The sequence below is a fragment of the Dermacentor albipictus genome, unplaced genomic scaffold (genome assembly GCF_038994185.2).
Source record: "Dermacentor albipictus isolate Rhodes 1998 colony unplaced genomic scaffold, USDA_Dalb.pri_finalv2 scaffold_30, whole genome shotgun sequence".
Classification (NCBI taxonomy): domain Eukaryota; kingdom Metazoa; phylum Arthropoda; class Arachnida; order Ixodida; family Ixodidae; genus Dermacentor; species Dermacentor albipictus.
This window is the reverse complement of record NW_027225584.1, coordinates 915712-940100: the sequence shown is the minus strand read 5'-3', so window position 1 is coordinate 940100 and position 24389 is coordinate 915712. Positions and strand designations below refer to the sequence as shown.

The 24389-nt window shown below is 46.6% G+C and overlaps 1 protein-coding gene across 3 annotated transcripts in view; it reads left to right on the top strand.

Annotated features, from left to right (window-relative positions):
* Nucleotides 1-11553: 11553 nt before the first annotated feature.
* LOC135908428 (protein GPR107) overlaps nucleotides 11554-24389 on the top strand; it is a 212254-nt gene continuing 199418 nt past the window's right edge. For all 3 annotated transcript variants that reach the window (XR_010566324.1, XM_065440204.1, XM_065440203.1), the window contains exon 1: nucleotides 11554-11712. Coding sequence is in view for 2 of the 3 variants with exons in the window: in XM_065440204.1 (XP_065296276.1) it covers nucleotides 11617-11712 (96 nt within the window). In the remaining variant the exon portion in view is untranslated. The remainder of the gene's footprint in view (nucleotides 11713-24389) is intronic.

Sequence of the window (24389 nt, the reverse complement as noted above, 5' to 3'; positions counted from 1 at the left end):
CACAGGACGCCATGAAGCTCATCAAGAGTCAGATAATCGACAATGACACGCGGGACACTCGGGCCATCCTTGGATTAGATTTGGAGAAGGCTTTCGATAAGATAGCCCATCAATTCATACTGCAATCGATATCCGAGCTTGGTCTGGGCGTAAGATTTCATGATTACGTCAGGTCACTTTTGCACCGAAGAAGAGCGACTCTCCGCGCAGGAGACATGATCGCGGAAGAGGTGGAGCTTGGCACAAGGGGCACTCCACAGGGCTCGGTGATCTCGCCCACTTTGTTTAACCTGACCATGATCGGCCTTTCCAAACACTCTCACGAGTCGAGGGCATCAGGCATACCATCTATGCGGATGACATTACCATTTGGTGTGTTGGAGGAAGTGACGGACAGGTTGAGAGGGCGTTACAGGAGGCCATCGAGGTCACGGAGGGCTATCTTCGACCCACGGGATTAAACTGTTCGGCTAAGAAGTCAGAGCTTTTACTCTACCGCCCCTTAAGAAGAGGTCGTAAGCCCATGGGCTGGAGACCACTGTCTGACAGCACCATTTGTCTTCGCACGGGCAAGGGAGACAAGATTCCTCCTAGGGTCGACGCAATAAGAATACTCGGCATGGTAGTCGAATCTACTGGCTCTAACGCGCAAACGATAATCAAGCTCACGACCAAGACGGACAACGCAGTATGTCTCATCCGATGGGTGGCTAACCGCCATCATGGCCTTAAAGAAGATAATCTGTTACGGTTGATTAACGCCTTTGTGCTTTGCCACTTTGCCTACGTGGCAGCTATGCACAGATGGCAAAGAGCAGAGAGGAACAAACTCAACACGTTGCTCAGGAAAATAACTAAGCGAGCCCTGTGTATACCGATCTTCACCAACACCAATCGCCTCCTCCAGCTAGGTGTGCATAACACTCTGGAGGAGATTGCAGAGGCTCAGGAAAGAGCGCAACTTGCCAGACTCTCCACGACCGCCGCCGGTAGGAGGATATTACAAGAGCTCGGCTACCCACCATCTGCAGAAGCACCAAGAAAATGCCAGTTACCACGGGACATACGAGATTTGTTCTCCGGATCGCCGATACCAAGAAATATACACCCTGAATATAACAAGGGTAGAAGGAAAGCAAGAGCTTCAACCATACTCAAACAGATCCAGACAGAGGGGCATAGAGCCTGCTTTGTTGACGCGGCCGCATATCGGAAGGGGTGCTCCTTTTCTGCAGTAGTGGTGGACTCCAAACAGCTACTCACGAACTGTGCATCTGTACGAACCGGAGATCCGGCGATAGCCGAGCAGGTGGCCATTGCCTTGGCGATGCTTGATGATAGCAGCGACGTCATTTACAGTGACTCACGGTTGGCCATTAGGGCATTTCAGTGTGGAGTGATCTCAGAACAGGCTTTTGGGCTGCTTCGTAAGGCAGGTCCGGATTGAATCAAGTATCACTTGCTTACTTGGTTCCCAGCCTACGTTGGGCACACGGCGGGTGTCCCCACGAACCTCAATGAGACGGCCCACGCTGCCGCGCGCGCGACCGCGCTGGCGCTGTAACGGCCGAAGAGAGAGTTACGCATGGTAGGGACGCGCCTGCCACTTATAATGAACTTCTTAAACACTTCTATCTCTCGCGGCGACAATACCCTCCTCCTCACCCCAAGCTCACTAGGCCTCAGGCACTGACATTCAGACTGCTGCAGACAGAAACCTTTCCCAACCTGTTCACGTTACATGTGATATATCCGCAGATTTACACTGATGACGCGTGCCCTGCTTGCGGGGATAGATCAACATTTTCGCACATGCTCTGGGGATGTATCTCTATAGCAAGCCCTGACCTCAGCTCAGCTAGGAGGGAGGCGGCCCTCCGCAACCCACTCCTGGCTGAGCAACGTTGGGCTGTCCAGCAGGCCCACGATGCGGCTGGCAGGCTAGGCCTGTCGGTCCCGAGGTGGGAGCGGCCGCGACGTGCTAATACGCGTTCTGCAGGACTGTAAAATAAAAGTTAATCAATCAATCAATCAATCAACCAATCAATGACAATAAGGTATACTAAGATTCATTAATGGCAATTCTTTACAGGTGGAAAATGCCGACCGTGTGCCAAAGCAAGGCTGTCCATCATGAGGAGGAAGTATGAGCTGAGCCGTTCCGGCGCTACAAAACGCAGCCACTACCGCCAACAGAAGAACTTGAGACAGCAGCACCGGCGACTAAAAACTAGACTATCGAACCTGAAAGAAAAACTGCAGGCGATGACGAAACAGTGCAAAGGGGTGAAGCAAGCCACGTTTGAAGAAAGTATCGAAGGCATGCCTCAAAAGCAAAGAGAAGCAGTACTCCATTTTTTTCGCGCTTCCAAGCGAAAGGGCACCCGGGGCAGGGAATTCACACAGGATTGGATTCTAGAGTGTCTGCTCATGAAGATGAAGAGCCCAAAGCTGTACAACTACATGAGGAAGAACAAAATTCTAGTTTTACCTAGTGAAGATACTTTAAGGACATATTTAAGCTCGTATAAGACTGGCTTCGGTTTTTGCACAAGAGTCCTCAGGGCCCTGAAAGAACAAACCAGAGGGATGGACTCCTTTAAGAGGCCCGGAGGCCTTCTAGTCGACGAACTGAGATTGTTGGAGCACTTGTCAGTCACATCTGCAGCCACAATTGAAGGTTTGGTAGACTTGGGTCGCTTTACACCGCAAAGAGAAAAATATGAGCCATGCGACCACGTTTGCGCCATTCACAGGCAAGTGGACGCAGGTTCTTGCAGTGTTTGCGACCCATGGAAACGTGAAAGGCGAGTTGCTTGCAAAGCTGCTGGTCGAGGCCGTATTACTCGCAGAAGATGCAGGCCTTTTCGTTGACTTCGTGACGTGCGACGGTGCCTCGTGGAACCGCAAGATGTGGAAAGTGCTGGGAATTGGAGCAACTTCAGCCTCTATTAAGTGCAGAATGAGGCACCCGAAGGACGCTAGTTGCTACCTCCATTTCCTTTCAGACTTTCCACACTTGGTGAAGTGTCTGCGCAACAACCTGCTCTGTCACGACTTCGAGACTCCTGATGGCCTGGTACGTTTTCTACGTAACACCGTAAAAGCGTCTTGAAGTAAACTTAATTTAGTTGAAAATTGCCGCAATTGTGCCCGTCATTTAGTTTTTCAAGTGTCCCGAAAAATCCACTCAAATAATTGAAAGCATACATAATTCGCATGTCATGAAATGGTCTCTGACAAAACAAATGGCACACAAGTATTCAAATGAACCTTGCTATTTTTGTCGCTTTATCGCTTGGCTATGCACTTTTCATCAATACAGGGCAACATTAATCAAGCAACATACTTTTTTTTTCGTTTCAGGTATCCTTAGACACCGTCAAAAATGTCTACGACATGGATGGAAGCGCCCTGACACTTCGCGTGATGCATGGGATACGCGAGGCCCACTTGAACCCAAAGAACTTCGAGAAAATGCGCGTCACGTACGCCTACCAGCTGTTCGGTCCCCAAGTAATCCATGGCCTGCGTTTTTTCCCGTAAGATGTGGCGCAAGGAACAGGCAGTTGCATAGAGCCCGCTGCGGTTTTTTTGAGTGAGTTTGCCCAGTATTAGAGGTGGCCACAAGGGCAAAGCGAACGAGGTGATAGCTAAGATATGAAAACGAAAGAAATCGTGTAGATGGTGCTGAGTTGGGTTTTTACACAAGGCGCTCGGGCGAGCGTATATGCTGTAGTGTGAGTGTAGCGCACATATCGCAATTAACAAATCTGTAAGGTCTCGACGTGTATCGCTTTACAGAGCCCTGCTTGTTGTCATAAGGGATGACAGGCAAGTGCAGGCAGTCGCTAAGGCATTTCATTCAGTAAGCCACCCTGCAGTGCTTCCACTTGGACTCTTCAGCCGACTGAATCTAACCATTAGAACTGCACAGTGTTATGGTAGGCACCGGACACCTCATCGCCAAGACCTTTCGTTCCCCTCCCGAATTCACCGGGAACAAGCTGGCTGCGCTTGTTAGCACGCCTGAAGTTACGCAGTTTCGAAAGTAGAGCGGCGTGTCCAGAAGCATCGCGTTCATCGAGTGAAAGGGCAATTTTGTTTACACACATTCTCTCTCATCTTAACGTTCCTGGGTTTATTTTCTGGCAATTTTGCAACTTTCCGCGCCTTTGATCATCTGTGTACAAATTAATAATATTTGGGGTTTTACGTGCCAAAACCACTTTATGATTATGAGGCACGCCGTAGTGGAGGACTCCGGAAATTTTGACCACCTGGGGTTCTTTAACGTGCACCTAAATCTAAGCACACGGGTGTTTTCGCATTTCGCCCCCATCGAAATGCGGCCGCCGTGGCCGGGATTCGATCCCGCGACCTCGTGCTCAGCAGCCCAACACCATAGCCACTGAGCAACCACGGCGGGTCTGTGTACAAATTACGGTGTATGTATTTTTCTAGAACGAAATTATACAAGATGGTCGTGATACTAAATAATGGAATGAGACACGTGGTTCCGTGCATTGCAGGCAGTATCTGTGCATTGTGCGTTATTTTAGAAAATTAGACCGCGCGTAGTAACGGCACAAATAATAAAAAAACATTAACGCGACGCATCTTTGTTTATATTTTCTTTCTCTTTTATATATGCAGGATGATCCACAGTATCATCACCATTATGTCGTCTCGGCACCCCAGAAGTGCGTTAAGGATGAACTCAACCGCCGTCGACTGCCTCTCTGCCTTCCTTACGTACGTGACTGAGTGGGAGACACACACGAAAGGGGGCTTCATGAGTCGGTCAACAGCAGCAGGTTTACGGGTCACGATCAAAAGCGCACTGCTGCTACCTTTCGTTGAAAATAGGTTACAAATACCTTACGACTTCCAGGCTCAACCAAGACCCGCTGGAGAGCACTTTTGGTATAGTGCGGCAGTGCAGCGGCAATAATGACCACCCTACACCGCAGCAGTTCCTAGACACCATGTCCTGCATCAGCTTCTCCAACCTTGTGCGCTCGCCAGACAAGGGCAATGTAGGGCCCAACACGGTTCAAGCTCTCTTGTCTCCCAAAATGCGCCCTCGATCCTCACCTCAGAAGCCGTGCCTCGCACATGAACTTGCAAGCATTCCATTTGTAGGCAACGAAGCACTGCTCAACGATTTGTTAGAAGACGAGAACGACCATGCAGCTTATATCTCAGCCAGGAGTGACCGCAGGCTAGTGCATTACATCGGCGGGTATGTGGCACGAAAATGCGTTTTGACAGTGAAGTGCACCGCTTGTGAAAGGCATTTGCTCGTTTTTCAAGAAGACGCAGGCAGCACCGTCGCCGAGCTCACCCTGCAGTGCGATTACGGTGGCCTTTTGTACCCGTCGTCAAGCTTGTTTGAATTTATAGCCTTGTTGGAGGACACGTTCACAGACTGTTTCAGCGCACGCCACGTGCGCTACAACAGCATTCTTGATTTGGTGAAAATTCTAAAAGGCAACAAAGTCAAGCTAGGGGGGTGTGAAGACCACTGCGTTTAGCTGACTTAGGGATCTTGGGTTTCTATCTACTAACGAGGTTGCGCTTTACGTCAAAGCATTGAACCGTGCACGACCGTCTAACGTACATCTGCGCAAGAGAGAAAGCAGAGCAGGTGCTCATAATTGAGCCAGCCCCGGCTCTATATCATTAATTCATGCAGTATGTAAATCAGACTTGCACACATCCCAGAAGAAAATTCAACGATTACAATTACTTCATTGGAAAATGGTATTGATCGCGGTTACCAATTACGGCCCCACAAAAGTTATTGAGGAATTACTCAAAATATTGTCACGTTGTCGTGATGACGTATAATAACATATTCTCAAAAATCCTGACATCAAAACATTAATGCTTTATTGGGCGAACCTGTGCCCAGCAAAACAAGTGGCACTCCAAGCACAAAGACAGCGCCGATTCGGCGATCATCGAAATCTAATCTGCGAGTCAAGCGCGTCGGCTTTTACATATGACGCGTCGAAAATTACGGCCGTAATTGCTGGTGTCCGCGTGCCTTACAAAAACTGCTACACAATTCGTGTCGCGCATGCAGTCTGCTTATACAAGGCTCGGCGAGAACACGCACAACAGATAGAATCCACGCTAGCTAGCATTCGTGTAAGTTCGACTTCGCGCAGGCGCGTCTAACCACTGAGCGACAAATGTTAGCGGGTGAAATGCACTCCCCGAGATAAGGATTAATGAGTACACGGGTCATAATTGATTACTTCTACATAACTTTCCTTCGAACTTTTATTATATACTAAACAAACCGACCAGCTGGTTTGCCAGTTTCAGTGCGTCCTCTGCGGCCCATTGACACACATTGGGTAACTTCACTAGCAATATTGATTTTCGAAAATTTCGCCGGCCATCGTTCCTTGTTTTTGTAGTGAAGGCATGTACAGCGACGTTGAAAACTCATTCGATGTGTGCACTGGAAGGCAGAGGGGTAAAGTTGTAATGAAGGGATAACTTACGCACAAGATTGATCGTTACTGGATCCAGCATCTAGATTCCGATCAATGAATGGTACCGCTTCATTGCTGATGTGACTTAGAAAAGACGCGCCTGGTTGGCCCAAAGAAACGTTGACAAAACTCGCCCTTATGTGATTTCCGGGTTTAATTTAATCAAGCCACGTCCTATACAAGTGTTCGATCGTCGCTCACCAACATCGGTTGAATTCGTTGGCCGTCATCTGGTGGAGTGTTCAGATGAGGAAACAAATACTTCATGAGCTCCCGGGTTTCCGTACCTGAACATTCACACCCGAGAGGCAGACGCGCACGCTCTAGGTCTCAATTCTGCTGCATTTCCCGGCAAATTTGCTCAGGCTATAGAATCCTCAATGTCGCGTCACCTGTCAGAGCTAGCTTGCCTTGTCAGTAAAATGACTCTTTACTATTGATTATTAATTTACAGTGAGATTTACTAAGTATATACAAAGTAATCATGAAATTACAAATTTACCAGAAATTTCATTGATTACAATTATTTACTATAATTAATTACTTCATTGTAACTAGTTACGTACAGGTCTGATGCAAATTCAGATAAAGTAAATGTCTGTTTCCTTGAGCTCCGTCGGCAGTGTTTCTAGTTGCGCGGCAGCTTTCCATTCATTTGATCGCGATTCAGACCACGCTAATTCATTTTCTTTTGGGACACGCTCTCAACCGCACGCGCGCCTGTGCGCGGGGACACAAACCAACTACATATTGACCTTTGGCAACACATCAAGCACCGGCCAAACATTTCCAGCCTGTTTTCCGCTCGCTTATCTTCTTCATCCATGCCTGTCTCTTGATATGCTCAAGTTTCTGGTCTCTCTGCTTAGAACGCTCATTCTTGCACCCGCCGCAGTGCTTTCAAAAGCCACTGCATATGCTGCGGACGTCAACGCGCGTTAATTCTCATACGTACACTCAGTGGCTATGGTGTTGGGCTGCTGAGCACGAGGTCGCGGGATCGAATCCCGGCCACGGCGGCCGCATTTCGATGGGGGCGAAATGCGAAAACACCCGTGTGCTTAGATTTAGGTGCACGTTAAAGAACCCCAGGTGGTCAAAATTTCCGGAGTCCTCCACTACGGCGTGCCTCATAATCAGAAAGTGGTTTTGGCACGTAAAACCCCAAATATTATTATTATTATCTCATACGTACACTGAATGCACCCCAAGAGAAGTCTCCCATCGCTGATGGTATGCAAGAAGCATGCACTTCGGTAAATATGTTGAAAAGTCAAAAGTATTACGCCAGTAAAGAAGGCTGTAGTCCTCGCTGTTAATAAAATAAACCTACCTCTACGCATAGATCTCATTCACATGCACTTCGCTCATGAAAACTACCATGTCCACCGTTTTGTTTACAGTTAGCAAGAATGAAAGCACAGGCACAATATCGCTTCTTTAGTGGTATTCAAACCTGCGCCGCTTCGCGGTCACTGAACATCGGCTACTACAGCCCGTTTCTACCTTTTGCGTCGGTGGCTTCAGGAAGCACAGCCAGCGAAGCAAGCGGAGCCCGTCGAGCCGTCGAGCCGGCGTCGGCAGGCTTGTGTATGCGTACGGGTTTTTGTTCATTTTGTTCAGTTTTGTTCATTCCCGTAAGGTGGCGCTGCAATAATTATCGTTCAACGTAAAAAAAAAAGTATTTTCTTATTATTCCTGCATGTTATGGTTGGCTCTTTGTTGCATTAGATAGCAACGGAAGCAAGCAGCAGCCGTATAAATAATATACACATCAACGCATGAAGTATTAAAAAAAAAGAGTATTCGCGCAGCTGATAACGGATCCAATGATTGATGCAACCATGGTTGCATATGGATGCAATATTATCGTGAGAAAATGTTCCAAAAGCCAGGGGAACTCATGCTTCAAAGTGTTGTTTACACTGGCTTTACTCAACAACAAAGTATAATAAAAACATAGACGTTTCGCCACCTATGCGGGTGGCATCGTCAGTACACAATGGCAACAAATGAGAAATACATCCTACTTATCTATGAAAGTGCCGTAAACATCCGGCAGGGGGCCACGGTTAGAGTTACATGAAGATTGATTACGACGGATGAGCCATGATTCCACGAACTTTATTGGGCCCCATCGGTGTTCCCGTGCTAGTGTGGTTACATTGTTAAAATCAAACATGTGTCCCTTTGATAAACAATGATCAACCAATTCTGTCTTGGCAGGTGTAGCATGGGTGGCTTTCGTAGCATCTCTTAGATGTTCCTTGATACGGGTGCGACGTCGCCGCCCTGTCTCGCCAATGTAGCTGGCATCACAGTCCGAGCAGTTGACCTTGTAGACGACCCCACTTTGTTCGTCCGGAGGTGTGCGGTCCTTTGGCTTCGGGAACACGTTTGCCAACGTGTACGAGGGTTTAAACACAGTTCGAACACCTAAAGGCCGTAAAGCCCTGCGCACTGCTTCTGATACACCGCGGACATACGGAATGCACACAAAAGAAGCTGGCCTTTCGGCCTTGCTCTCACGAGGTTTTTGCATGCGGCGCTGCGTATCATTGACAAAGTGCTCAGGGTAACTCCGTTTATGCAAAAGAGTGGCCACATTCGTTAATTCTTGCTCCCTCAAAGTTTGCTTTGACGAGAGCGCATCGCAACGAGACAGGAGAGTGCGTACCACGGCATGTTTGTGTTCTATAGGGTGGTGAGAGTCAAAACTCAGCACACTCCCGCTATCGCAAGATTTGCGATATACGGCTGTCTCCACCGAACCTCCTTCGCTCCGTTGTACCAGCACGTCTAGAAAGGCTAGGCTGCCACTATTCTCCGTCTCACATGTAAATTGAATGGCATGATGGACGGCATTAAGCGCCTCATGCATGGCACGCAGGTTTTTCTTTTCGACAATCACAAAGGTGTCATCTACATAGCGGCAGTACATTTTGACAGGGAAGGGTCACCCACATAGGTGGCACCCGGTGCCACCCATAGGTGCCACCCGCATAGGTGGCGAAACGTCTATGTTTTTGTTATACTTTGTTGTTGAGTAAAGCCAGTGTAAACAACACTTTGAAGCGCAATATTATCGGGAAGATCATTCCAAAGAACGATGGCACGGGGAAGGGCTGATGAATTGAAGGCTTGTGTTCTTCCGTATATGCGCTTGATGCTGTACTGATTATGTAAACGGCTCGAAATGCGTGACGGCGCTTCTAGAGGTAACGCAGATTGCCTGGTGCAGTGGCGATATTTATGAAATAAGCATAAATGAGCGATTGAACGACGAATATGTAATGGCTCAAGAGAGATATGTTTTATCTGTGTTACGCTCGAAAGGGGACTGTAGTTACGTGTAATGAAGCGAGCGGCTCTATATTTGTATGGATTCTAGCAAGTTTATTAAGTAGTTTTGATATGGGGACCATATGGATGCTACATATTCTAGCTGTGGCCGCGCAAGTGTTAGGCCAGTTCTCAAACATTGTTAGGAGAATTGCGCAGGTTCCGGCGCAGATATCCCAGTGTCCTTGAAGCTTTCGCACAAATCGTGTTGTCATATGCGTGGCCCATGAAAGATTGTGCGTGAGGTGAATACCTAAATACTTGTATGATGATGCCTTAGACAATACCGTGCTATCTATGAGATACGAGAAGTTAGAATTGGTACGTGCCTGCGGCTGAAAGAGATAACCTTGCATTTATTCGAGTGAAGTGTCATTTGCAATTTATTACACCAAATGGAAATTAGGTGGTAGGTTACTTTGGAGGGCGAGATGATCATTCATGGAATTAATGGGGTGGTAAATGATGCAGTCATCAGCAAAGAGTCGTAGACGAGAAGATATGTTAGCAGGCAGGTCGTTAACGTATATGGGAAACAACGTTAATGTATTTGCCACATAACGATAATCGTCACCTGTCTTGTCCTCATTTCTTTTCCTTAACGCTGCGAACCCGGTACTTTCAAGTAACGAACAGCCTGCTCGTTATCAGCATGACATAGCATTCTCGACAGGAAAGTACAAGCGCAGCATATTCAAGAAAGGAAATGTGGGCAAGACAGATGACGATTATCGCATATATCGTTGCTGGGCAAATGTACACCCCAAAGGGAGTAATCTTTTTACACCCTTAAAACGGTTGCACCCTTTGGGGTGTAAATTTGTCCCACAACGGTACACTCTTAAAACGGTTGCACCCTTTGGGGTGTATATTTGTCCCACAACAATAATCGTCATCTGCCTTGCTTGCGTTTCCTTTCTTGAAGCTCCGCGCTCGCTACTTTCCTGTCGAGAATGCTGCGTCACACTGGTAACGCGCATGCCGTTCGTGACTGGGAAGTACCAGGCTCGCAGCGTTAAAGAAAGGAAACGCGGGCAAGACAGATGACGATTATTGTTGTGGGACAAGATACGCCTCAAAGGGTGTAAATATTTCTAAGAGTGTACACTCTTGGAAAATTTACACCCTTTGGGGTGTATCTTGTCCCACAACAATAATCGTCATCCGTGCTGCCCGCGTTTCCAGTCTTTAACGCATGCGAGCCCGGTACTTTCCAGTCACGAACGGAATGCGCCTTATCAGTGTGACGCAGCATTCTCGACAGGAAAGTAGCGAGCGCCGAGTTTTCAGGAAAGGAAACGCAAGCAAGGCAGATGACGATTATTGTTGTGGGACAAATATACACCCCAAAGGGTGCAACCGTTTTAAGAGTGTAATCGTCATCTGCCTTGCTTGCGTTTCCTTTCCTGAAAACTCTGCGCTCGCTACTTTCCTGTCGAGAATGCTACGTCACACTGATAACGCGCATGCCGTTCGTGACGGGAAGTACCGGGCTCGCCGCGTTAGAGAAAGGAAACGCGGGCAAGACGGATGACGATTATCACGTTGTGGGACAAGATAAGCCCCAAAGAGTGTAAATTTTTATAAGAGTGTAGAGTGTGGAAATTTTAACGTAGAATTAAGGGTCAGCTGCTTTATTAGCCACCATAGCCTTATCTGCAGAAAACAATCTGCGGTACATGTGACGAAAAATAAATGCCACCACCTTCTCAAATGTGGCAGAAATCTTGCGATCGCCTGGCAACCTGTGGGACCAGGTGCCAAGATGGCTCGCCGCAATTTGCTGCGAACAACGCTCGTGTTTTTTCTTATCGGTTTGCTCCCCGCCGGCGATGCCAGGAATCACCGATTGTCGCTCAAGGTTAGTTTCACGCTTTCTGATTCTTTATGGCCGTTTCCGAAAGTAACTATCTCGTCAGAGGCCAAGAATCGCAGTATTGATGGGGCCGACCTCTCCTTTGCATTGCCCGTGAAGACGATGTCGGCCGTTGTTATGAATTGCAAGTGCTGACAGTCATTCGATATTAGCTAATCAACAAGCCGCCGTAAAACTATGATGGACATCTTTCACCCAAATTATTACTTTATGAAACATGCAATAGACCAGGACGATCTTTCGTCGAATCAACGCTGCTGCATCGGGTGGTATGCTAGTTAATTTGCTTGTTATTTCCCTGCTTTGTCGTTGTAACTTCGTGGAACATCAGACAGAATATAATGCTCGAGTACAATCGTGTAAAACCACCGTTAGTTTGTGACGCATGTCAAGAATTTCGGTGGAGCATACGGGCGACGAGAAAGCGGTAATGCTGACTACACCGCCCTCTTATCGCCCGTCGCTTCTCCTCTTATGAACGATACGCCATATCGGGAACACTGACACCGGAATGTGCCACCATAGACTATCTCACTGTAACACCTAGAGGGAAATCTGGCGCCACGGTTTATGGGAGTTTCATAAGGGGGCACCGTGCCGTCATGGGAATGACGGTATATGTGTCTGCGATGCTCATGTTGGCTGGTGTTGTAAGAGGCTTCGTCTAAAACTTGGATATGGCTACACAAATAACGCGCTCTCAAAGTAAAACCTTCATGAAATGTTTCCATTCACGCATATTACATCTTTACTCACCTACAATGCATGACCAAGAGAAGAAAAGCAAGAGCAGATGACCAACTGTTTCAAAGCGAGTGCGAATCTTGTCGTCTGTTCTCCAACTTTAGCGGCCCGCTGATTATTCTTACGTAACATATAGTCGTACACGCAATAAAAAGTTCTCATAGTTAAAGAAAACATGTTTTTGCGTAATAATGAAGCTAAAACAGCTTTTCATGTGCTGTTTTAGTAGAAAATGAATCCTTGTGACAGACGGAACGATGCTTGCCAAGCGCTTCTTCAAGGTGTCCTGTCTCTCCGAGAACGATGCCAATCCGAAGTCACAACATACCAGCAGCATTCCCATGCATACCACAGCGCAGCAGCGCCAGATTTCCCTCTAGGTAAGGTAGTGAGAAACTCTATGTGTGCTGCGTCGTCGACTTCAAGACTGTTCAACAACTAAAGGGCGCGTCCATGTGTCTTTTCTCAGTAGGTTCCGGCCCAGTTGTGATTGTTGGCGTTGACCGTAGTCATGATGTTGTGACTCGGCGCACAAATGGGCTGATAGCGTTTCGTGCCCTCGTTCGTAATTGGTTGCAACAATGACGATACACTTTCAGCACCATGAGAGGTCACAATTGTAGAGAGTCGTTAACATTTTGGCATTTTCTCGGAGGAGAGATGTGATAGGTTGAAGACTACGACATAACAGTACCTGATAAAGCATCAGATCATCGACCGGAGCACAGGTGATACCAGAGCGATTCTTGGATTAGACCTGCAGAAGGCGTTCGACAATATCTCACACGAGTTCATTCTCCAGTCTATTGCCGGCCTCGGGCTCGGAAAGAAGACCTACGACTTCGTCCGATCCTTCCTTAGCCAGAGAACTGCCAAGCTCAAGATTGAAGGATACCTTTCGCAAGAGATCACCTTCGGTTCACGCGGCACGCCTCAGGGCTCAGTCATCTCGCCAACATTATTTAACATCGCAATGATCAGGCTTTCTAAGGAGCTCACGAAGATTCAAGGAATCAACCATACCATCTACGCAGATGACATCACCATCTGGTGCGTCGGCGGGAGCGACGGCCAAGTTGAAGCCGCCGTGCAGAGCGCCATCGATGCGACCGGGCGCTTCCTCTGCCCCACTAGGCTCAGATGTTCTCCATCGAAATCTGAGCTACTTCTCTACAAGAAAAGACCCAGAGGCGGCGGCCATCGTGATTGGAAACCAGCGTCCGAAAGCGAAATACGGCTTTTCACTGGTGACGGGTCTCCAGTGCCCAGAGTCGACTCGCTCCGAATATTGGGGATGTATATCAAGTCTAACGGTGCCAATGGAACCACACTCACAAAGATCACCGCCAAGATGGAGAGTGCTCTCGGCCTCATTTGGAGGATCGCCAACAGGCACCGGGGAATCAAGGAAGACAACCTCATCCGCATTATACATGCTTTTGTTCTCTGCCCCCTTTCATACTCGGTGGCCATGCATAATTGGCATGTTGCAGAGAGGAACAAGCTCAATTCGCTCATCAGAAAGGTCTTTAAGCTCGCCCTCGGCTTACCTGCAAGCACCCAAACCGAAAACCTGTTGAAGCTCGGAGTCCACAACACACTCGAAGAAATTATCGAGGCACAAGAGCACTCACAGCTGCTCAGGCTATCCGGCACCCCGACGGGCCGCAAGTTACTCGGCGAGATGGGCCTCAATCCTGTCGACCAGTGCCCCTACGCCGTGCGGATTCCCAGCGACATCAGGTCTCACCTGCACATCGCGCCCCTTCCCTGCAATATGCACCCCGCAAACAACTACTCGAGCATGTCCGCAATAACTGCATTGAAGCAAGCTTCGTGGATGCTGCGGCATATGTCCAACAAGAGGCATTCGCCGTCTCCATCGTAGGCTCCAATTCAAGGCTCACTTGCTGCGCTACGGTACGCACTTCGAGGCCCGTGGTAGCCGAACAGGTTGCAATCGCACTGGCTGTGCTCGATGGTCGCAGAGAGGCAATATATAGTGATTCAAAGGCAGCCATTAAGGCCTACCAAACCGGTATGGTCTCCCCCCAGGCCCTCTGCATTCTCCAAAGCGCCAAAAGTATCTCTGCGCATTCTCTCATTTGGTTTCCCGCTCACTTGGGGTCGATTGAGGGTTCTCCCTCTAACCCTAACGAGGACGCACACGAGGCCACGTGAGGACTCACTGACCCACCTCAGCAGTACCCCAGTCCCGCGGGGAACCCTTGCTTACGTTTAATGAAATCACCACGCACTACTATCTGTCAAGACGGGTATTCCCCCTACCGCACCCCGCCTTATGCAGGGCGCGGGCGGTTACCCTTCGACTTCTACAAGCCCTTCGTACCCTAACCTCGCGGTTCTTCGTGCCATATACCCTGAAAGATATCCCAGTGCGGACTGCCCTGCCTGTGGACTGAGGGCAACATTGGACCATGTGTTGTGGGAGTGTGAAGCCATCGGCTCCTCCTTCAGTGAGGATAGGTGGGCTGCGCTCTTGGGCAGCCCCGAACTCAACGATCAAACCCTGGCCGTCCAGAGTGCCCGCGATTGGGCCGTCAAGCTCGGCTTGGCGGTTCCTACGTGGGACTAGCCGGGTGGCGCGGGGTCTTCCCTGCGTCTTCTCTGGACCAAAATAAAGTTATTTCACTCACTCACTCACTCACCTTTCGGATAGTGAAGGGGGGCTGTCAAATAATTAGTGCCGCGTTGATGCATTTGTTTGACACGGAGGCACGTTTCACATAGCGAAACTTGTCTAGAGGTAACAGTTAAACATTCTGCAGACTGATGAGCCCATCAGTCTGCAAATATCATTGAATTCCATTAAAAGTAGGGAGAGTTCGGTCTAAGTTCGGTTCACCAAACACGCTAGCATTATAATCTTACAGTGCCGTATATTCAGACCTGTTCACTTATAGTATTGAAAGCTAGGCGTAAAGATTCATTCTATCAAGAGTGAATAAAACATGGCCTTTGTGGGCTGAGTCACATTTCATTGCTCTGATTGAATGCATCCAGTTCATTCATAGTCGCGCTGTCTGTGCTAGGTGATAAAACTCACACATCTGTATCGTCCTGTCACAGCTACATGATCTGTTCTGTAATTTGCACTTGCTTCCACAGTTAAGGTCATTCAGCAGTTTTTTGACCTGGTTCAGCTACGAGTTGACCACCTGAACGACCACAGGAAGGATTGTGTACTCATCTCATACGGACACTTAAATGTTGGACATGTTCAATTTTGTTATGATGGAATTGTACATTAAGGTGGGGTGAGACTTTGAAGATGAGTTTTAAAATTTGGCTGTATAGTAGTGGTAATGAAAGCTATGGCTATAAAATTTGCAATGAATTTTAAAGATAGACGCAGCTTACATTAGAGCTCAAAATTAGTTAAAAATTTTATTTAGTAGTCTTTTTATTTTTGTTTTAAATTTTTTTCTACATATGTACCTTTTTCTTAAAATTACTATCCCCAGAGTATTGCAATTTTGTGCAAAGGTTGCAGCCAATGCCTTACGGAAGTGGAACTAAAATGCGCGTACAGCAAAAACCACATTTACTATGTTTTTTTGCTTTTGTTGATGCATGGAAATTGGCACTTGTGAATGGTTTTCTTATACTAAAAAGAAATACAACTGCACCTAGGCTATTGATTCTGGTTCCAGTTATGTAAATGCCACGAATTAACACGTGTGAACATTTTTGTTTGCTTATGCCTTATAGTTCCTGAGAAAAAGGTACACAAACCTCTAAAAATGTTGTTTGATAAAAATGCCAATAAACTCTTTGCAAACATTTTTAATCTTCAAAAATTCCCTTGGCTGCAGTTTTTTGAAGTCTCAGCATTGCTATACCCTTTCCCTTTGTTTCTCTGGTCATTTCTTGCTTGTTTCTCTTCAGATCTCAGCTTGAAATTACTTTTTTGGACTCGCCGTCTGTCTATAGATGTTTGCGTTGACACACACAGATATCCAGGGGTGGCTCCCAAATGTTTCAGCACCCTAACTCGTGCTACATTTCGACCATTAAAGTGTGTAATTGCATCATCGACAGCTGTCTCAGCTGTTTTGAGACTGACAAATGCTGTTTTAGGAGACATCACCCAAATTAAGTGGTTTAGTGCCTTATTCACATTCTGGGTCCTCCCATGAAAGCATGTTGAAAGCAGTGCAGGATCTGCAAGGTCATGTTAAATGGGTTTCACAGTGTCCATCACAGCTTTTGGCAGATAATCTTTTGCACATAATGATTGCCTGTTATAGGGCTCCGGCTGTACCCACACCAGCTGCCTTCATCCTTAGGGCAGAGTCCATGCCGAGGGCATTGATCCATAGATAACTTATGAAAATAAGCTGTCCAAACAGCTGCCGGTATCGCTTGCACATCTTATGTATTTTCACGGATGGCTTTTTTTATAATAGAAGTGCAAAGTATCAATTGCTTGGTCAGTAAGTTTACCTTTTCTACATAGGGCTAAGCCATCATATAGCTTTGTGCCTTCTGTTCTTCTTTTTTTTATGCCCGCATTCTAGTGCCAAGGTGCTTCTGAATGTGACCCACACACTCCAGCTTTTCAATGATTTCGTCTTAGCGCTTTGGCTCACAGACAGCTCTGTAAGCTCTAGAATCCCCATCGCGAATGTAGCTGGTATACTTCAGACCATGTTTTTAAGTGGAACGATTGAATATTTACACTGAACCAGCAGCATCCATTCCACCAAAAAGCCCTTTGTAATTTGTTGTGCAGGGGCGCGATCGGAGATATTTTGTTCGATACGCGTTCTGTTCGGTTGCTGCAACGTCACAAAGTTGCAGTATGCAAAATTTGTGACAGCGGGGCGGAGAGAGCAGCCACTCAGGAAGCGGTGACCTCCCTGGAAGTTTACTTCCGTCGTTTGTCGTCTGATTACAGACAGTATACTACAAAACGAAATGTTTCTAGTCTTCCAAATGAATGAAATCTTTATCTAAAAAAATGTAATTTTTCTTCTCAAGCCCAAGCACGTTTTCAAATAGTATTACGTGTGATTACTGCAATTTATAACTATTAGTTTCTTTGCGTCGTCCCTAGGTGGTGTCGCGCACAGCGAGAAGAAAAAAAAAAAAAAGACGGGAAGAGTGGCGCACTTTTCAAGAGGCAGCGACAACATTCCAGTGGCTCGCTGGCACCCATGATGGAGTCGATTTCTCTGTACAACCAACGAATTATTTGTTTTGAGAAACAAAAACAACGCTGGAATTCACTTTCTGCCATTTCTTCAAACGCGTTTCGCACCACCACCCGCTCTCCTCCTTCTTCTAGAGACGCCAGCGCAACAACCTAAGTTCCCAACGGAAGCGCCATTTTCTGGAATTAAACTATGGATTGGATTCAAACGTGCCATTCCGCAGCCGAAAATGCCGCCTGTTGGATCCAATCCAATCCGCCAGACGCGCCATGCGAAGCCGTATGATCGCTCCAAACTTCCCAGCTCCCGTCGGGTTCAGCGCCTAGCAGACGAAATGCTCAGTGGGAGGATGATTGACAAGAGCGTGTCGTCATTTTGACGTCACCAAAAACGTGGCCGCGCCCCGCGGCTGGCGATGTCGGCGCAGAGTAGGCCAATCGCGCGCGCCGGTAACCGAACGAACGTGCCGAACAACCATCTCCGATCGCGCCCCAGCAGTGCTATTTGGTTTCACCCTTTGCACAGGTTTTGCAATGCTTGCTCAGAATTGATCTGTCAAGTACCTTGCCATTGTCTGCAGACATCACAGTCACTACACCATATCTTGATGAGTAGCCTCTCTTCATCCATGTTCCGTCAGCTGTTATTGTACTGTTCTCACCAAGTTCTCTACACAAACTTCTCACTTCACTTGCAGCATCATCCATGCTTTATTCGGGAACCATGCTTGTTGCAGACCGTGTGACATTGATGTAGGTCTCAAAGTTCCACACAGAAGGTGGCAAATCCAAAATTGCTGTCCCACGCTCACCGGTGTCGTGTCCTTTGCCAATTGCACGGAGCACATATGCAAGTCGCATATTTATGTCGTAATTGTGGGGCTGCTCTTTTAGAGGGTTGCTGGTTCGCATTTTTTTCTCTGAGCACAAACCAATCCTTGTATGTGCCATCTCGCTCAGACTTGTTGAGTTGCAGTTTCCACAGTGGGAACAAGCAAATTGTGTTTTGATGAAGTCGAACAGCATGCCGAAGTCCAAAAGCTGATACCTGAGCGCATTTTGTCTTGAGAAAATTCGTTGAGCAATGCATTCAGGCATATTTTAGATGAAGAAGCACGTGGTTCCACCTTTATCTTTTTCAAAGGGCTTTCCAAATCTTCTGGATGGTTGGCTGAGTACTGGTTGCCATGAAATTTTCGTTTTGCCATTAGCTGCTGACTTCTTCCCATTATGAGTACAGGTGGACAGCGTCAAAGTTTAGTGTGCAGCCGTAAACAACTGTTTGCTTCAAAACAGAAGAGCAACAGGAGGAGCCCTGGTGGCTGAAAAATGTGCTACACACAATGCCAAGCCGAAACCAAAACCGGAGTTTCTGATCAAAAGCTTCAGAGCATTGACTTTCTGCAAATATCCGAAACGAAGAGACCAGGTCAAGGTACACCCACTTTTACTGTCAGTGTGTTGAAGAAAAAGGACCACAAAATTATTTTTGAAACCGCAAATACCCAAGCATGATACATTTTCTGAAAGATAAAGAGTTCTCAATAAGATGATTGCAAAATCTAAAAATCGATTGTTTTGACCAAGCTAAATCTCACCCCACCTTAATGAAGGGGCATTTCATTGGCAGAATCAGTAAAAGATAAAAAAGTAAATCATGTCAAAAACTTCCATTGCTGCAAGAAGATAGAAAAAAGAGATAGGTCAGAGCATAACGTCGTATCTCTCCCTTTGCCCTTCTTGTAGCATTTGCACAGTACATTACTTGTTCTCATTGCTTGTTTGTTGTTCTTAAGGCTGAAAGATTGGGTCAGGCTTAACTGTTTTATTCTTCTCTGGTGGTATTCTTCAGCTATAGAGACTGTATGAGGAGCCCTGATAAGAAGGGGAACAGAAATTAATTTTGATTTTACATCTGGCCACTGAATTCATTACCGAAGTTGGCGTCAGAGATGTTCATTGAAAAATGATCCAGGTTGGTGTCAAAGAAGTTCATTGAAGACCATGTGGAACATATTGAGGGCTCTAAGTCAGCATCAAAGAGTTTCATTAAACATCAGTCCCTACTCGGTCCCTACAGTGAGCCATGAAAGGTGTTTGTTGAAGAGCGGCACCTATGTACACATTGCTGCATACTCAGTGACCCAAGGTAGTCTGACGGTTAGTTTCGAGCCCTGTTCCCTCAGCACAGCAGCCACCATTTGACCATGGACTACCCAGTCACCCAGGTGGGCAAGAAAACGGTTAGATTCTATCGGCATCAAATGAAATGTGACTAGTGGAGCGCATGGCCAAAGCAAAACTGAGTGTATAGTGCTTGCGTTCAAATAAAGAACCAGAACAAAAATGAAAATATTGCAGTATAGAGGGATTGTCGTCATGCAGTGTGGTCAAACCAGATGTGCATGCCTGTCAATGGTTGTGACTGGACGGTGTACACTATACCTTCAGTTATGCTTCGGCCATGCACTTGGCTGTTTGCATTTCATTTGACGCCAATAGTACATGCATACATAGTTAGCCCACGGAATGTGTGTGAAGTACCTTAAGAATGTTAACGCATTTCTTCAACACTGGGCAGAATGGGACCCATATCACAAGAGATCCTCAAGGACAGCAACGCAACGCATTAGCAGGCTGAACCATAAATGCACTGGGCATGCGCTGCTCTTCAGTGAACCTCTCTGAGTATGTGCCACTGGGTGTGTGGCAAATGAGGGAACAGTTGACAGGCTGCGCCACTAAATGGCACAGAATGTCCAGAAAAAAGTGCAAAAGAGGAGTCTGGCTGCCACACGACACGTTTCTGAGCATTTGCATGTACCAGTGTGCCATGCATTGTGGAGGTGGTGTGCAGGCTTAGTGGCAGCTTCGCTAGGTGGAGCCAAGTGTTTTTAGGAAAACATGAAAGAGGAGTCCCACTGCACTACACGCCTCATACATAACTAATTTCAGCAGCAGCAATATGTTATGTTGCTATGTTGAATCAATGCTCAACGCATTACCATCAACAGTCATCATGAGATGGGTTTTGCCAAATTTTTTCTTCTATATGTATTTAGCGTAACAGTGGATAGTTCCTGCTACCTCAGTACTTTGTAATCTGTCATGACAGTTATGTGCCAGAAAACTGTCGATAGCATTGTTTTCAGTGCCATTAAAATGTATCTGTTTTTACTGCCTCTCACAAGCATCAGTATTTCTGAAAATGCAAGAGACTGATATTCTTTTGCATAATACAAGGTCAACAGTCGGAGCTGTATGCATAGTGCATCGCCTATAGAGGTGCCACTGATGGCCACCTAGCTGGCACTTTAGAAAGTATGCTTGGGAGCAGTTGCAGCTGACAACCTTTGGCAGCAAGCAGAAGTTTGCAGCTGCAATTTCTACTTTGTTAGGGTGCCAAACTGCTTCTGCGGGGACAGCTGCAGAAAATGCATGGGCCTCTATGAGAGTGGACATGCACACAATTTGACTGTGGAGTTTGGGGCAACCTGGTCTGCATTCGTACCAGGTGCTTCCCGCAAACAAGCGTAATGAAGCTCAGTTATACCATGTGGAGGTCATGTTAAGTAGCCGCTACGCTTTGTTGACTAATGTGATGTCTCCACACTGCGCAATGCCTGCACACAATGTATTGATCATCCTGGCGGTGAATAGATGTGACATCACTGAATAAGTGCTGCCAAAGTCGCCCCAAGAAAAGGAATTGTGAATAGTTTCACAGAAATGTGTGCAATAGTCAACGAAGTCACCAAACGCACAGGTGAATATAAGTGCTAGGTAGTGCTGTACCACCAATGCAATTCTGGTGCATACATCGACGAACTGCCCTTCCTGCTGCAGTTCTGCATTTTGAATTTTTCTTAGTGACCTGCTTGGAAATATAGAAAGCTAATGTCGTACCAACTTGTCAGTATCTTCTTTTCTTTTTTTCGAATGAGATGCGACACAATATATAGTGTAGATGGGCGCTCGCGACAAGACCAGGTTTTGCCCTTTGCGGCATGGGCATAGCACTCCTGCTCCGCAAAATATAGTAAGAAAGAATTCAGTTGAGTGCGAAATGCATGCAGAAATAGGGACTGCTCTGGGAAACAAACAAATACTCTGTGTGGTGAGTTGCTCGGACAGTATCAAGGCAGAGACTTTACAAATGTGACTTGAACTTGTCAGCAAAAAATTAAACAGCAATATGATATGCAGCAGCAAAGAGCAATCCTCGCTTGGAGCTACCTCTTTTCTAAGACATTTTCCAAGAAGCTACAATAACGAAGATGTCCTCAGGCGGATAGAATACAGCTCTTAAAGAAGCACTTGCTTGTAGTCATTCGAGTAAAACACAGCATGATTTAAGCCCCTAACAAATGAGACGAAGCAAAAGCCTTGCACTTGAAGGAAAAATCTGCTGTTCTGCATGAAGCCACCCATAAAATAGATCCAAAAACATAACTTCGTGACAGCTGGTGCAATGATTTAACAGGCGATATAAAACCAACAAAATCAGTCCTTGCAAGTAAGTCTCGGCAGCTTTAATAGCACAATGAACTCGGGCAGTCATGCACCCTAGCTAGAGCAACATGATAAAAAAGCGGCATGCAGAACCTAGGCGAAATGCTTTTAACCTGTATGCTGCGTGCTGCATGCACTGCGGAGAAATCAAACCACAGCATGAGTAGGTCGTGATCAACTTCACCACTTACTCGTGCGAACAGGATAAAGTGCAACAAACACTGAGATGACAAAAGAAAGCATGAAAACAAGAAATTTTCTGCCACCTGGCGGCGATCCTTTGCTGTCGTTGCTCCTGCTCATGAGGCCTCAAGGGAAATGAATAGAACTGTGTTGCTGGCCAGTTTTTGCAGGTATCTGAGTACCCCACTGCAAAACAATTATTCTTCGACATGTCTTGGAGTTTTGGCCTCCAGACGCATGCGGAGGGTGTTGTTTATTTTGCTTCAAAAACATGAATCAAACAGAGAAGTACGAGCAATGGCCCAGATAACTACAGCGGACGGCTGCCTCCTTTCCCGAGCGCACTTTGCAAGGCCACCACCAGTAGCACGTCTGTCGGCACATACTATGCATATATAAATGAAAGTTTACTCAGTTAGCTACGCTTTTGTTACACTAGGTTATCACTAATCTAGTTCGTCATTTGGAATAGAAAAGGTTAAAAATACCAAAATTTTTGCACCAAAATTACCTTGTTTTGAACTTCAAGGAAACAGCTGTCAGTTAAGGACATTTTTTATGATACTTTAGGTGCTCATAACAAAAATGAGTGAAACACCACCTTTTTAATCCCTGTATTTGTCACAACATAAGAAAATGTGTTTACACAGGGGTATTCTCGGTTTATCATGACTGCATACACAATCCATTGTGGTTACGCATATGCATGAATGCATGAGCCCTGTTTAGTCAACTCCCTCTCTTAACAAAATGCTTGTTACCAGACGTGAAATCTTCGTTGAAATTTTTGTTGAGAAGCAAAACAGTGCAGCAGCATCAAAAGTGTATGAAGGGGCTCTTAAAGGGCCCCTCACCAGGCCCCATAGCAAATTTTGGTTATACGCTGGAAGTTGTTACCTGTCCTCTAGGGAGCGTTCTGCCGCAAAATTGTTTCAAATCGGCTCATTAATAACCGAGATATAAATAGTTCAGTGCCGCGAACCCATGATTTCAGCAGGTGGGCTTCACTGCCAAGCAAGACGCTCTCTCCACTTGCCCCGTCTAGCCTCCGCAAGCGAAATTCCTTCCCTGCGTTCTCCCATACCAGACCTCGAGGATCGCGTGACGCATATGTCACAGGCCCCGCCTTCATTTTGTTTTCTCCTTGCTTTTTTTTTTCCTGCGCTAAGCATTTCCTCCGACGGCGTCGCACGCAAGCTGTTCCCTTGTTCGCGCAGCGCACGATTTTGCGCGCTGTACACAATGTAGCGGTATAATTCAGTGCTACACGAATACTGAGGCAGGCAAGCAGATCACAGAGCATGATCCCACCCTGGAACACGGTAGAAAATGTCATAGATCAGTGTCTGCGCTCGCGACTGCACGACATGGGAACAAGCAGACGAAGCGGAAGTACATCTCTCTTTTTCGGTGCGAAGTAAAACAAAAAACACCCAGACATTCCATTTGTGTGTTTTATTATTTCTCTAAACTTCAATTCGTCAATTGAAGCAACAGAGCGCTCAGATAACAGATGTTGTCTTGAATAATTCTCGAAGTCGCGTGTCACCACGAGTGACATCACACTGCCGACATGACTACGTGGGCGCAGGGGGATGACTACGTCACTGGCTTGGAGCGCAGCGGCCACGAGAAGAAAGAAAAACTGCGTTCGGTTTGAAATTTCAGATCTTTCCACGGCGGGTGGTGATGTAATACTTTGCAGACATGATCGTTATCCCACAATGTGTGCTCTGTGCTTGTCAGCTTAAAATGGCCAGACCTGTTGAGGGGCCCTTTAAATGTTCCTCACTCACTCATGCTCGTAGGTCTTCATATCAGAGCTAAAGATACTTCATTGTTTTCAAAGCTGAGTAGCCTAACCTATAATATACTCATGCATCTATGACATACAGTAATTTGCTAAAAGGCATTGTCCACGCAACACATAAATTCGTGTTTCCTATTATGGTACTGCAGAATATGCTGATATTACATAGTGTCGATGGATTCTTTTCAGGTGTATCAAGCAGTACATTGCCTCATATTTGCAATATGGTATCATATC